Source organism: Marmota marmota, unplaced genomic scaffold (genome assembly GCF_001458135.2).
Source record: "Marmota marmota marmota unplaced genomic scaffold, marMar, whole genome shotgun sequence".
NCBI classification, from domain to species: Eukaryota; Metazoa; Chordata; class Mammalia; order Rodentia; family Sciuridae; genus Marmota; species Marmota marmota.
The window spans coordinates 140,754-155,835 of NW_025999872.1; the positions used below are offsets into that span (position 1 = coordinate 140,754).

A 15,082-nucleotide genomic window follows, 5' to 3' on the forward strand; every position below is an offset into this window, starting at 1 on the left:
GTGGCTCAAGCGGTAGCGCGCTCGCCTGGCATGCGTGCGGCCCGGGTTCAATCCTCAGCACCACATACAAACAAAGATGTTGTGTCCGCCGAAAACTAAAAAATAAATATTAAAAATTCTCTCTCTCTCCCTCCCTCCCNGCCTGAGGATCCATGCCAGGCGAGCGCGCTACCGCTTGAGCCACATCCCCAGCCCATGATTTTCTCTATTTTTAAAAGGTTAAATATTATCTGGTTAGCCAAAGAAACACAGTAACACATAGTAATAGACACACATATGTATATGTGCATGTCTTGATTCTCCTGGAAGTAGGGGGGGAATCAGTAAATTATGTTCTACATACAATAACTACAAAATTATTGATTCTGCAGTAAGCCACTAACTTACTTTCCATCCTCACAACTAGAAATTTGAAATAAGGAAAAGTCTCAGAAGAAATATTTTATCTATCTTCAGTGGTATTTGGTGATTCAGGAAATGCTGAAATGCAGAGATTAATTTGCATTTCATAGAGTGGTTTGATGGATGTGTGCAACATACTTTTAAGTCTCAGCAAAAAAATAAAGGGCTAACCAAGTCAGCAAGTTTTAACTTTTTTAAACAAATATGTATAAAGGTGGTTTCAGGTGACAAAATGTATAAAGTCACAGCTTAAATATAAATACTGAATATCAATAAAGTATTACTCTATCTTTTATGTTTTAAATATCTCCTGATATTTAGATCTGAGATTGAAAATAATAAAGAATGTTTCATCCAGCACAAGCAATCCTTTAATTGTTGATAGTACTTCCTATATGGTTTCCATTTCTGTTTCTGTCTTAAAATTGGGATCATGGTATAGACAGACTATTCCATTCTGAGCCTGACTAATGCTGTACATCTTATGCCTTCATCCCTTACCTCTAAAGTGATGATGTTTCATGGCTACTATGGATACAACACTCACACATCAAGTGCTTATTTAAATTGAAGTTCAGTGGCCAGGTACAGTGGTGCACACCTGTCATATCAGCCACTTAAGAGGCTGATGCAGGAGAATCACAAGTTCAAGGTCAGCCGTAGCTCAGTGGGAATGTACTTGTCTAACATGTGTGAGGCCCTGGGTTCCATGGCCAGTACTATAAATAAATAAGTAAATAAATAAATATTGAAGTGCAGCATAGTAGGAGAGCTAAGCCCAGGGACAAAGCTGCCTCCACAAGGAAGCAGGCTTTTGTGGAAGCAGATGGATGAAAAAGCTTGACCAAGCTCCAAAAGACTGTGTAGGTATTGGGCAACAGAACTGGCCTTACTAATCATTTTATTTTATCCAGACAACATTTGTTGAGTTTAGTGTCAGAATTTTTTGTAAGATTAAGTAAAAGCTGAGCCCCTACTCTGGAAGAATTCACAACCCAATAATAAATTGATCTCTTGATACAATGCAGAGGCCTGATAGAGATACCTAAGTTATTGCTACTTCAGCCCAAGTTTCTATACTGGACATCAAAGTGACGCCATCAAAATAGTCCAGTTCTGTTGTCTTAATAGAGTATATGTGGCCAGAAGAAAAAAAAAATCTGGAAGACTTGATTTAATTTTTTTTTTTTTTGAGAGAGAGAGAGAATTTTTTTTAATATTTATTTTTAAATTTTCGGTGGATACAACATCTTTATTTTAGTTTTATGTGGTGCTGAGGATCGAACCCAGTGCCCCGCGCATGCCAGGCGAGCACACTACCGCTTGAGCCACATCCTCAGCCCTAGACTTGATTTTCTTATTAGCTCGATCACTAATTCAAGGGACCAATAATTGGTATGGAGATTCAAATGAATCTCATTCCACACAAATTGGACTCATACATATTTTTGTGTAACAATGAGTTCCAGATTACTTTAAGATTTTTAAAGTAATCGAATAATTACATTTATGGATGAATCCATAAGTCAGACTTTCCATCTTCACTGTCCTTGTTCCAAAAGAGCTGTTGCAAACATGAGGGTTTCAGAATAAATTTGTGTTTTTACCACTGTAGCAGAACAAAGAACAAAGTTCTTAAAAACTTGCCTATTTTCCAATTGATATCTCATGAGTTGTATTCATTTTCCTTACTCAAAAAGGCAACAGTTTTATGTAACATTTTTTGTCAGAACCTGCCTCAGCCTTTGATAGTAATCTCTTGTTAGACAATTCTTATTGCACAATAGCACCCCTTTGTTCCACTCTCTATGAGACTGACCACACCATAGAAGAGACAGGAAGCAATGCTTCTTATTTAAGCTCCATTTAACACTTAAAGACCTAATGATTGATTTTGAACAAAAACAAAAGTACAACACCGTTATATAGTTAAATATCTAATCACTTTGATATAGAAATTGCATCATGGAAACAGTTAACTAACAACCAAACTATAAAAGCTTATGCAGTGAATAAAGGTAGTGATTTTTATGTCACATTTTACTATTTGTTTTTCAACGTGTCTTCAAAATCGCCTTGCAAATGAAAATTATTATATCCACTATATAGTAGGCAAGTGAGATAAAGGGAAATTGATCCAGAGTTGCTCTTCTACTCCTTCTGTGCGCATTTGAGAACCAAACTGTTCCTTGCTATCATCCCATATTCCCCACACCCACCATTTGCAACATTAAACCACCAAACACCACCCAGGAACGGATTTCCTATTTCGTCATTTAAACCCATTATCTTGTTCCCTTACTTTCTTGCCAAACTGATTTCCCTTCACTTACATTTCTAAGAGGTGATATGGTGAGATAGCAGGTCTAGACTGTATAAATAGTTGGGTCCTGAAGTTGGAGCAGAGGACCAAAAGCCAATAGCCCTCTTTTGTTTGTATTTTCAGTGCACTGTACTGACCTGTGCAATCCCAAAGAGATGGTCCAGTCCAAAGTATTTCCTTGTGTTCTTAAAGGGTGCGCATGTGGTAGTTCTGTGAATCAGCTGTCCGACAATTTCAAGGCAAAAGACTTGACACTTAGGGAAAAAAATGATAGCACACCATATTCAGTTGAAAATGAGCTGTTGCCTAACTTGCCAGTTAGAAAATAGCTAACTTTGTGAAGGAACTGGATCCCCAGTGTGTATTCCAGTGTACATTGAGGGTTGGGATCTTAGAGGTGCTGTATTAAGTGATCAATTCAGAGAGAGGGTGCAAGTGAATTGGGTGGGGGGTCCTAGATTAGTTTCAGAGGATTTTTTTCAGAGTTGTGGAAATGGAGAAGTCTCTAACCATGCCTTAAATTATCTATCCACCCATGAACACTCTGGAATTTAATTTTCTTAAATGTCAGGCATTTGGTCACCAATTTACAGAGTAAGATTTATCTGGAAATGACTGTTAAGAGCAGCTTGGTGGGTAACCAGGAATATAAGGTGATGTTATCTCAGAAGGTTGCCATTTAGTGACATGCCCTAATTACTGTTATTTAGGTCAATGTGTCCACATTTCAGCACCCTCCCCAATGTAAAGGATGTTGATTACGTGTCCTCAGAAAGTTGCTTGTTATCATTGATAGTGACTCTGGTAAATGTAGGCAGTGACTGCTGAGAAGCAAATGGGGAGATGAGGCAGGCAGAATAATGCTTGGGGTAAGTCCTAGGCAGTGATCTGGCCAGGGGCCTATAAGAACAGTGGTACAGTGGGAGTGATGGGTGAACATTCCCAAAGTACTGATCTTCATTCTCATTTCATTTTTTATAACAAATACAGGGTAGCAAGCAGTTTTACTTGGATTTAATCCTCTTAGAATTGCTCAAACCAGAACGAAGGTTCCTAATCAAAGCACAAACTGAGGAGCTTCTCCTCTGCTTCTAAGGAGACATCTCTTTGTGACAACAGCAGGGACTTACTTCAAATTCCAGGCTTTGGCTTTCATCTTTCTGCTTTTGGGGCTTTGGGTACTGCCACATCTGGTGGTGGTTTGTGTGAAAGGAAATAGTATATATAATAGTTTCCTGTTTGGTCATTTAAACTTATCCCCAGGCCGGACAGAATTCGATCCACTTCACTCAATAGCAGTGTCCTGTGCCCGAGTGCTAAAGACCAACTAACTACTCTGCCACTAGTCCAGAAGCTAGCTGCCCAGGCCCCTTATTCTGACCCTTATTGTTTTCATTTACATACACAGTTGTTAATAGCATAGACTGGAGATTTATTTCTTTAGAGCCTGGAACTATTTTTGACAAGAAACTCACATAGCCCAGTTAAATATTGTCATTGCCACCAGTCTCTTCCTTTATTCTTTTTTGAGTCAGATTTCCTCTTATTCCTGAATTTAAAAACAAAACAAAACAAAGCACTGAGCTTTATAATGTCTTGTGTAATGACTGGCATGGAGTTAATTTTTTAAATATTTTTTTAGTTGTAGCTGGACACAATACCTCTATTTTATTTATTTATTTTTTTTTACATGGTACTGAGGAGTGAACTAGCGCCTCACACTTGCTAGGTGAGCGCTCCACCACTGAGCCACAACCCCAGCTCCTAGAGTTTATTTTTAATGCCAATAATAAAATGAACAATAATTCTTTTTCTAATTTTGTTTAGGTTCTTACTGTAGCCATGCTTGACAGTCTTGCCCTAAAGATCTTTCCCTGTAATTCACTGACTGTAAAGGGAGCCAGTGTTCTCTCTGGATACGTCCATTTGTAGTCCTGAATGTCTGATAGACCATGGAATTTGTGACATTATTTCTGTGTATCAAAATATCTTCCCTGACACACATTAAAAATTAAAATAAAATAAAATAAAGGTATTGTGTCCATCTACAACTGAAAATCTCTTCACACTGCAAACACACTGTACTCTTCAACTACAGAACAGGCCCTGATGGTTCCTGAACCTCTCTATTTAGGCACAGGGTTGGGTAGGAGATTCCATTCTGCAGTCATCACTTGCTTTTTACTCTAGTCCCTTAAACTAATTTTAATATCTTCTTCTTTAGACACATTAGAGGTGTATGGATACTTCTTTTTAGTTTGGATTTCCTGAAATGCTTAGGTAAAACAGAGAGAAATGCTTACACTATCACAATACTTCAGTGTGTGGCAGAGGTGGGTGAGCTATGGCCTTCTGGCCAAATACAGCCAGAAACCTGTTTTCATACAGGGATTTTGCATGTTTAAAGGGACATAGGGCAGAAACTCACCCAAGAATATAGGACAGAGATAATTTTTTAAAAAATAATTTTTAGTTGTAAATGGATTTTTTATTCTATTTATTTATTTATTTATATACACTGCTAAGGACTGAACTAAGGGCCTCACACATGCCAGGCAAGTGCTCTACCACTGAGCCACAACTCCAGCCCTGACAAAGACAATTTTTAAAATATCTACTATCTAGCTTTTAATTGCAATAGTTTGCTACTCTTTGGCTCAGGCTAGACTCATGTGCAAAAGTTTTAAGCTTTATATTTAAAGATGCTAGTATCTCTGAACCTTACACATGAGGTCTTCTTGGGTAATCCTGCTGTACCAAGGTAAATTATATTTATTCCAATTTAGTTTTAGTAAATTAGATATAGGTACTACTTATATACTCTTCTGGTGGTATGTAATTCTGGATGCATTTTAAAATCATCTGGGAAGCTTTGAAAATGCTGTTGCCTAGACCTCTCTTCCAGAGCACCTGATCGTGTTAATCTGGGGAGGGGTCGACATAGATATTTCTTACCCGTGCTTCAGGTGATCATGCTGCGCAGCCAGAGCTGGAAATGCAGGCCTGTATCATTCAAATGTCTATTTATGTATGGGCAATTATCCCTCATTCTTAGCAGTTTTTATTTACATTTTTTCATTAGAAATATAATAGAAATTCATTATAGAAAATTTTCTTGAATTTCATTAAAGCCGTGGGGCTCAGGGAAATTTTAACTTGAGACAGTTTTGAAATGGGAAGAGCATATGAAACAGATCATGCAGAGCCCAGAGAAATAGAATTTGAAAGAAACTGAGAGGAGAATGCTGAGAAAAAAAAGAGAAAAAAAAAAACACTCAGAATTTCAATATACAAATCACTGAGTAGATTTCTTGCTATCTGGGTGTGTCTATTTTCAAAAGTGCTGTTAACATAAACAGAGCAGTAAATCTGGGGCACCATTTTTTTTTTCAAAGTTGTTAAGAAGAATTATATCAGTGTGCAGGTGTCACACGCAGTTACTCAGAATCAGAAAGAAGACTGATGGGGGTTAGAAGATCTCCATCTATCTTTTTGTAACCAACCACGTCCAGGCTGTTTCTTCAATACTTCCTCTTGCTAATGAAGGTACTGGTTGGGGATGGGTAGGGCTTTCCCATCTCAGCATAAGACTGCAAAATTTGAATGTGCCCTGGTGGCGGCCTCACTGACCAAGCCAAGTACCCCCGGCAGAAATCTGAGCGGTAATAACAGGTAACAACAACAGACCATAGACACCAGCTGATTTTGTTTTCTTCCCATTTACCAGCGTGTTCTTTTCCCTCTTATTTTTCTCCAAACCAGCAAGTGCGGAGGCAAGACACATCAAAGCAGAGATGGGAAGTGAAAGAGCTCTCGTTCTGGACAGATTAGCAAGCAATGTGGCAAAACGAAAAAGCTCAATGCCTCAGAAATTCATTGGTAAGAATACAAATCTTTTTCCTGCTGCTGTTAGCAGATAGTTTGAATGAGATAACATATAGATGCTTACTAACACAGGCCCTTCTAATTTAACCTCTGTTAAAACAAGGTACTTATTTTCCATTGTACACTTTTATTTGGTGTGATTCATTTGGATGGCTCTAGAAAATAGAATAAAAGATATTAACTGAAGAATCTTATCAACAGAAGATGGGAGCATTTGGTATCCAGTTTCCTAAATGGAGGTGGTGTTTAAAATACTGTTCCTTCCTCTTCACTCTGAATGACATATGTTGCATGAGTTTATGCAACTTACACCAGCAAGATGTTCAAGATAGCATTTTTGTAATTACATGTTATAAGTTGGTTCTGCTTGCATGCTCAAACTTTGTTCATTCTCTGAAACATATTGTCATATTTTCTTGAATTTGAGAATTGGTCTTAAGGGAAAGTGACTGGGCAACATAGATTTAAATAACATGGCTTGATTTAATCACTTGTCTTACTGAAATTAATTTTTATGCCATTGGTTTTCACATTGTCAAAAACTACAGCAGAATGAAACAACTGAGAAATATTTATGTTCATTAAAGTGTTAGAACTTCCAAATGGCAGGGATATTTTGCTGGACTCTTCCAGATGTTTCTGTATACATGATATTTAAAATAGATATGTAGTTGGGAAGTAGATGGATGAACTGAATATATCAGTTTTGTTACAAATTGAAAATTGGTGATATTGAATAAAAATAGTTATCACACGAAAATAGACCTTCTTCAACACAAAAATATTTTAGAAACCTGACAATATCTTCTCCAAAGCTGCTTGCTGCTGTTGATTTCCTACTTCAGTCCTTTCACGTTTATTCTTTTCAGTAACTTTTATGGAGACAAGGACCTGCCTGGTTTTTCAATCTGACTAAATTTTTACAAGCATTTTATGTGAATTGTAGAGTATACTGAAAGAACCCATATATTTCAAAATTACCTGACTTGGTGTTGCTGCTTATTTTATTTTTATTAATTAAAAGGTTTTGTACAATTTTAATCACTTTGAAATAAATTGCCATATTAAAGTTGGTATATTCCAGGGCTGGGGTTGTGACTCAGTGGTAGAGTGCTTGCCTAGCGTATGTGAGACACTGGATTTGATTCTCAGCACTGCACAAAAATAAATAAAAATAAATGCCTACTGAAAACCAAAACGTATTTTTTTAAAAAATTTGGTGTATTCCAGTTTAGGGAGACTCCCTCCTCCTTACTGCTTTCTCTCCCCTTGGTGAGAAATGTCAGAGGAAATTCTGTTGTGAGTTTAAGTCATTGTCTTAAATCATTGCTTGTTTGTCTTTTGACCTTATGTGAGGAGTTTCCAACTGCCATATAAAAGAAAGCTTGAATTGTTTTTCTACGGCATGAGTGTATTTTAATTTGGGGAAAGTTTTTAACTCCAGTAATGGCTGAAGCTGGTATGGAAAGGGACTTGGGGGAGAAGTAAGCAAGGAAACCCCATGTAAAGCATCTTAATTTTAATCCAGTTTTGGCCAATGCCTGTTGATCCAAGAGAACTAAAATATTAGAGAGGGCACCTAGTTCCCATAGCTGCCCTAAATGTATAGTTGAGCTAAAGCCCTACTTACTAAAATAAAAGTTGCTTTGGTATTTTCTTTTTAAATTTTTTTTTATTAGTTGTAGGTGGACAGCAGGCCTTTATTTATTTTTATGTGGTGCTAAGGATCGAACCCAGTGCCTCACACATGCCAGGTGAGCGCTCTGCCACTGAACTACAGCTTCAGCCTGCTTTGGTATTTTCATGGGTTAAAAAACACAGCTTGTTTCCTGTGTGGGGTCCACAGGGTTCTGCTCGTCATCTCAGGGATCCATCCCATTTGTTTCTCACCATTTGACAGCAGCATTTTTGCTCCTTCACCTCCAGTCTCACAGGAGATGCTGCTGACTCTGAAGGTGCTGATTTCTACTCGGTGCTAGAATCAGAAACTGAGTAAAGTGAGCTGTTGATTTCAGCTTAGGTGACAAGTTCAGGGCTTCAGGTCCCAGAATAACTGGGGACGTTGTTGGTTGGTTGGTAAATTCTGATACAGCTCAATCAGAAAAGCCAGATTAGAAGTCAGAAGACCCAAGCTCCATTCTAGACCTATCATTTCTTAACTGTATGTTTAGACAAATCACATAACCTTGCTGTTCACTCATCTGTGAAATGGAAAGACCGAATAGGTAATGAAATGATCATGAAGGCCTCTCTCATCTACAAGTCTGTGGCATGACTTAGAGAAGAAATCTAAGACAACATTTAGGAATACCACTTTGTATTATAGGGCCTGTGTATGACCTCAGGTAATTTCTTTCCTATATAGACGGGGGTTCATGTCATGAACCATATCTCATGTTTGAAGGTGTTTTGTTGGGATTTTGTTGTTGTTGTTGTTGTTGTGTTTTTCACGGTGTTGGGGATTGAACCCAGGGCCTCGAGCATGCTAGGTAAATGCTCTATCCCAGAGCTATACTCCCAGCCTTTAAAGTTTGAAAAGAAAAATTTAGGAAGATATTATTTAATCTGAGAATCTAAAAAAAGGAAAAGAAAAACAGTAGTACTAACTCACCATTCATATATTTTACTCAGGGCACCCAGGTATCTCTTATTTGTTTGCTCTTATGTCCTTTATTCATCAGACTCCTGTCAGATACATGGTGTTCTTGTTCCTGAACACTGTTCTAATCTTCTAGCATTAATTTATATCCTAAACTATTGTTTGAGAGATTTTTTTTTCTGGAGAACCCCCTGAATCATTTAATTGAAATAGCCTTTGTGACAAAAAATAGTGATGTCACAGGAAGGGAAAAGAACATTATCTGTGGCACTATGCAGTGTCAGAGATGAAGTGACATAGAACACGTGGGACTAATCTTTCCCCTCTTCCCTCTCCTACATTTCCTCTCCAAGGCACCATTTTCTGAAAATGCTCAGCTGACAGGGAAATGGCAATGGGGGAGGTGTGAAGCCAGAATGAGTCACCCCTTTTAATCCTTGCTGACGGCTGCACTGCTCTCAGACCAGCCTCGGCTTCCTTGACCTGTTGAACTGTGAGGGTAAAGGTGAAATTATACCATCAGGTCAGCCTGCAACTTTCCCAGCAGGCTAGAGATGATTACCAGTAGGTAGCATTTTTTATCTATTAAGAGATGATCTGAAGAAGAGCGACCTATTAGATTAAGTCTTAAGTATGTTTGGAAACATGAAAACTCTGTTATTAACAGGTAAGAGTAAAATCAAATTGCCCAACCAAGAGAAAATTAAAACTTAAAAAAAAATCCTCAAGAAATCTTGTATCACTTTGTGTCTAATAGGAAATACATTGACACACATCCTTCAGAAAACAGCATCTTTATGGCATCAGAACAGTTTAGTTCTTTTGAAAGGACACCAGGAGCTTACTTTTAGCCTCCTAACCCTTCCAGGAGATTGCCTTTCTCTCACTGTTGTTGTCCTATTATGAATTTGCTTGGCTAGACTCCAAATTAGGCCAATCTTAAGTACTTGGCTCAAAATGGAGGCCAGATTTCTATCCTGGAGGGAAGAGGAAAATGACTACATGTCTGCATTTCCTTCTTTCTTGTTTTCATTCTTTCCCCCCAAACAGATATATGATTCAGACTACAGGTACTACCACAGCATCTCCTTATTTTAAAAAGTTTTATGTACTAGTTTATTAAATTTTTCATGTTGAAAAGAGCATGGATAAAGCTCTCCCTCAGCCATGGTAAATGTGTTTGTTAGTGAGGTTTTGACACTTTAGCAAACACCACTGATTCTCCCTGCGAAGTGACTAATGAGAAATTACTTGCATTGGTTAGCAGAGCAACAGGAAGCAGTTTTAATACCTGTGTCTAAAAGCAGAACCCCCTTCCACTCCTTCCCCAAAAGCTTGATGTCCATAGTTCCATAAGCATTACAGTATCATCGCCATTTAGAAGTATTAGGAACCTGCTGTTTGACCCAGGAGGGAAGGGGGACCAAAGAGTTGGGGAGACACAGCTGATGGTAGCATAGCAGGGCCAAACCTGAGTCTATGAGATGTCATATCCGCAGCCTTCCTTGAGGGATCACAGAGCATTGCATGTTGTGTGCCAGTGGGGGCCTTAGTGAGCCAACTAGAAGACCCCTAGAAGATGGCAGTTGATCTGTCCTGACAGTGTGTCTGCTTGAGAAAAGGACTGTCTTCTCCAGTGACTCTGTCAGGAAAGATGACATCCAACTACCTCGTGGTATCTTATGGAGGACAGTGACTTCTACAGCCACAAAATGTGGTCCCCAGCTCAGGTCTCTTCACTGCCACCCTCACAGGTTTTCTGTTCTTGCTCCTCCTCCTGCTGCTGTTTGTTCTGTTCTCCTCCTGGAAGAGTGTTAGTAATTTTAGTCTCATTTCTGTTGAGACCAGAACTATCACAACTGTTGGATATTCCATTTCTTTTTACCTGACTTTTTTCTTATTTATTTATTTATTTTTGACATGTGCTTGCAGTAACAATAAGTGAGAACACATGTGGGAAATTATATGCAGTAACAGCAAACACATTAAAGTGACTTGAGAAACTTTAAACACTTAAAGAAAACCTAAGGGCTTGGGGTGTAGCTCAGTGGTAGGGTGCTTGCCTAGCATGTGTAAGGCCCTGGGTTCAATCTCTAGTACTGAAAAAAAAAAAGAAAAGAAAAGAAAACCTGAGTATTTCCCATTACCTCATCATGGTGACTGTATTGGACTTGTGTTATTTTTCTGAAGGCCAAGTCATTTTACCTCCTTCTTTAAAAATAACTCTCAATGCTCCAACAGTGAAATAAAATCCAACCCTCTGGGTCAGGCCTTCCACAAACTGTCTGAGCCTCCCACAATCTGTCTACAGTTTACCTTTTCTAATTTCATCATTTCAGCTAACTGCTAGGTCTTTGCTTTAGCCACAGGGACATATCCCACTTCTCTGTACTCTTTTCCCTTCTTCTTCTTCCTCCTTTTCTCCTCCTCCTCCTCCTCCTCTCTTCCTCTTCCTCCTCCCTGGGGGCTGTCTAGCACTGAGCTATACTCCTAGCCCCTTTTTTAATTTTTTTTTTTTAATTTTGAGACAGGGTCCTGCTAAATTGCTGAGGTTGACCTCACACTTGTAATCCCCTGGCCTTAGCATTCAAAGTCGCTGGGATTACAGGTGTGTGCCACTGCACCCTGCTTCTTTTCCCACTTGTGCCTATTAGTTCTTTCCAGGCTCTTGGTCTAGATGTCCTGCCTGGAAGCTGCCCTTAAAAGTACACATTGTTAGGCATGGGGATGTGGCTCTGTGGAAGAGTACTTGCCTGGCATGTGTGAGACACTGGGTTTGATCCCCAACACACACACACACACACTCACACACACACACACAAGTATACATTGTCAAGCTGGGTATGGTAGCACTTGCCTGTAATCCCAGTGACTTGGGAGGATAAGGCAGGAGGAGAAACTATCTCCAAATAAAAAAAATGGGTCGGTGTGTAAAGCATTTCTGAGTTCAATCCCTGGTATCAAAAAAAAAAAAAATGCATTGTCCACACCCACCCACCACTGGTCCTCTGCCCACTCCTGTGCTGTTCTCTTCTTACCATACAAAGACAGTCTCCAGCACCATCACCACCACTGCCTCTGATTACAAAGCATAAAGAAAAGAATAGATTTATATTTGCTTCATGTTGTACGTAGTGTATTTGAAAAGCAGTCCATAGTTTTCTCCCTCCACTGTTTTGGCCACCTTCTTCTTTTTCTATCATTTGGCTAGCATTAGGGATGCTGTCTTGAAATGAAATCGTGTAAATGCTGCTACTGAATTGCAGTTATGTTTGTATTCCTCAAAGCACCAACATGGTGCTAAGCAAATAATAACAGCAACAACAATAATAATAGGTCTGTCAGTTTTTGAGTGCTTAGTGTATGCCAGGCATTCCATTAAGCATTTGATGGACATCACAACTCTATGCATCAAGGAACACTTTGAATGTATGCACTGGTCCATGTGGGGAAAAAATACAGTTGCTGCCAGTAACCCCCCTCTCCTGCTGCTGTGGGAACCACCCCAGCAGAGCATCTGAAGTTACTGCCAGTGATGTGACTGGGCCTCATGGGCAAGGTAGCTGTAGGGAAACAGGAGTTAATACTGCAACACGTGCTAAGACGTGAACTCTTGGATTGCATCCCAGTTCTCTATTCACCAAAACTGGGCAGCCTTGAAAAGTGAATCAACCTGTTCATGCCTTTGGTTCTTCATCTGATTAAAAGACAATAATCCACAGATTAAAAGGTATCAACCCCTAAAGGGGGATAAAATGAGAGTGCAGAGAATCTAGTACAGCACTGTGTATACAGTAAGACCTTAATTAAAAGTAGCTATTGTTGGGGCTGAGGATATAGCTTAGTCAGTAGAGTGCTTGCCTCACATTCACAAGGCCGTGGGTTCAATCCTCAGTACCACCAAAAAAAAAAAAAAAAAAAAAAAACATAGCTATGTTATTCTATTCATTAAGGTACCCTATTGGGTACCGTGAAGCCTAAGGGCCAGAAGTAAATGGATTAGGTAGTAGAACTTGACCATCAACTCTGAATACAGAAGTCTGAATCCACATGCTCAGTCTGATTCTCTGTTTCTAAGATGGCAGTTAGAAGCCAACAACCATATGCCCTCACTACATTGCATCAATTCATGCCTGGGGATTACTCAGTTTAGAGTTACCAAAGCCTGGATACAGAGCTTGACACCTTTAGAAAGAATCACCAGGGGCCAGGCATGGTGGCACATGGCTATAAATCCCAGCAACTAGGAAGACTGAGGCAGGAGGATTGCAAGTTTGAGTCCACTGTGGGCAACTTAGCAAGATCCTGTCTCAAAAGAAAAAAAAATTAAAAGGGCTGGAGCACTTACCTAGCATGTGCTAGGCCCTGTGCTTAATCTCCAGTACTAAAGAAAAAAAAAAAGAATCATGGGGAGGAAATGGCCCAACCAGGCAGCCTGAGTTTCTAAACTTAGGACTCACTGTTACCCTTTGTATTTTCATTGGAAGAAAACCTCTATTCAGCCTGAAGCTGGTATCATGAATCATTCAAAGGTGTGGTGTGATTTTGACTAGAAGCTGGACTAGAGGCTCTGAGCAGCTTTGGAAGCAGTTATACTCTTGTGGTTTGACTAACCTTTTTTATGAGTGTGTTACTAAAGAAACGTGAGCTGTTGGCTTTTCAATTACTGTAGCTTACCCCTTCAGAGTTTCATACACATTGAGTCATCGTGTCTACAGGTGACTGATAATCATCTGCACTGCTCAAGTTACGGTAACTCGTAGATGAGGGGATCCGATGATTGCAAGCTGCACGTGAAGATCTGAGCCCTCCCCTCTTAACAATGAACAATGGTCTGCATTAACCACAGAACTCAGTCATATATTTCCACTCATCCAGGGGGTTATTTTCCTCTTAATGTTTTGCCTCTTGCAGCTTCAGCACTCATCTCGTGTTCTGATATATGCCGCGGGTGGTATAGATTGTGAAATTGTAAGGCCTGGGTAAAAAAAAGCAGACTCCTGGGAGAAAGGATGAAAATAGTTTGTGATACGCCCCACCCGGGAAACTTTCTGGAGCCTCTCTGTTAGGTGGGAAAAAAAAGAGACATTCAAGAGGAATCCTGGTATTTAGGGACTTTGGCAGAGCAGGCCACACTGGGAAATCATCAAAACTCTGAAAAGCTAAGAAACCAAAGTTCATCACTCTTGTGTCACTTTCAAGAGAATGAACGTTTGTGACTTCAGCTGGCTTTTGTGCTTGCAGTGTCTTTCTTCCAGTCAGCCTCAACAAAGGTACATCCAATCTGGGACTTGAAAATAGGAACCATTGTTTACTTTGGCAAAGGCATAATTTTCTGTCGCTTCTCATTGAGTTGTCAGGGTAGGGTACTTTTCTTCACATATTTTTTTTCCCTCTTAGGTTTTTGTGTGGAAATTATCAGCTTGGCCTTAAGGTAGTGGGGATACAGGACAGATCCATTTGGTTCGAGTAGGTCTTTTAGCTGGCCTTTCTGGCTTCAATTTCTGGTCCATCTCTCACATTGCCCTATCAATGACCGTAGCCTCTCTCCCTCAAGGGCACGCAGCCATTTGTTGTTTGTTCACATCCACACCCTATGGTTGGTCACCCAGAACCCTGTGGTTGGTCACCAGAACACCGGTCATTTGGTCCCGCCATATTTTGTTTTGTTGTTATTTTTCAATGTTTCCCAAAATATACAATATGGGGCTGGGGATGTGGCTCAAGCAGTAGCACGCTAGCCTGGCATGTGTGGGGCACTGGGTTCGATCCTCAGCACCACATAAAAATAAAATTAAGATGTTGTTCCCACCAAAAACTAAAAAAGAAATATTTAAAAAATCTCTCTCTCTCTCAAAAAAAAAAAAAAAAAA

The 15,082-nt window shown here is 39.5% G+C and overlaps 1 protein-coding gene across 4 annotated transcripts in view; it reads left to right on the forward strand.

The window, feature by feature from the left end:
* Nucleotides 1-15,082, forward strand: part of Ikzf3 (IKAROS family zinc finger 3) — a 90,871-nt gene that overhangs the window by 66,535 nt on the left and 9,254 nt on the right. For 2 of the 4 annotated variants that reach the window (XM_015506628.2, XM_048785122.1), the window contains one exon: nucleotides 6,488-6,604. In XM_015506628.2, coding sequence (XP_015362114.1) covers nucleotides 6,488-6,604 — 117 coding nt within the window. Of the gene's footprint in view, nucleotides 1-5,281; nucleotides 6,398-6,487; nucleotides 6,605-15,082 lie in introns of those variants that run through there. The other 2 variants (XM_048785134.1, XM_048785126.1) reach the window with 2 other exon arrangements.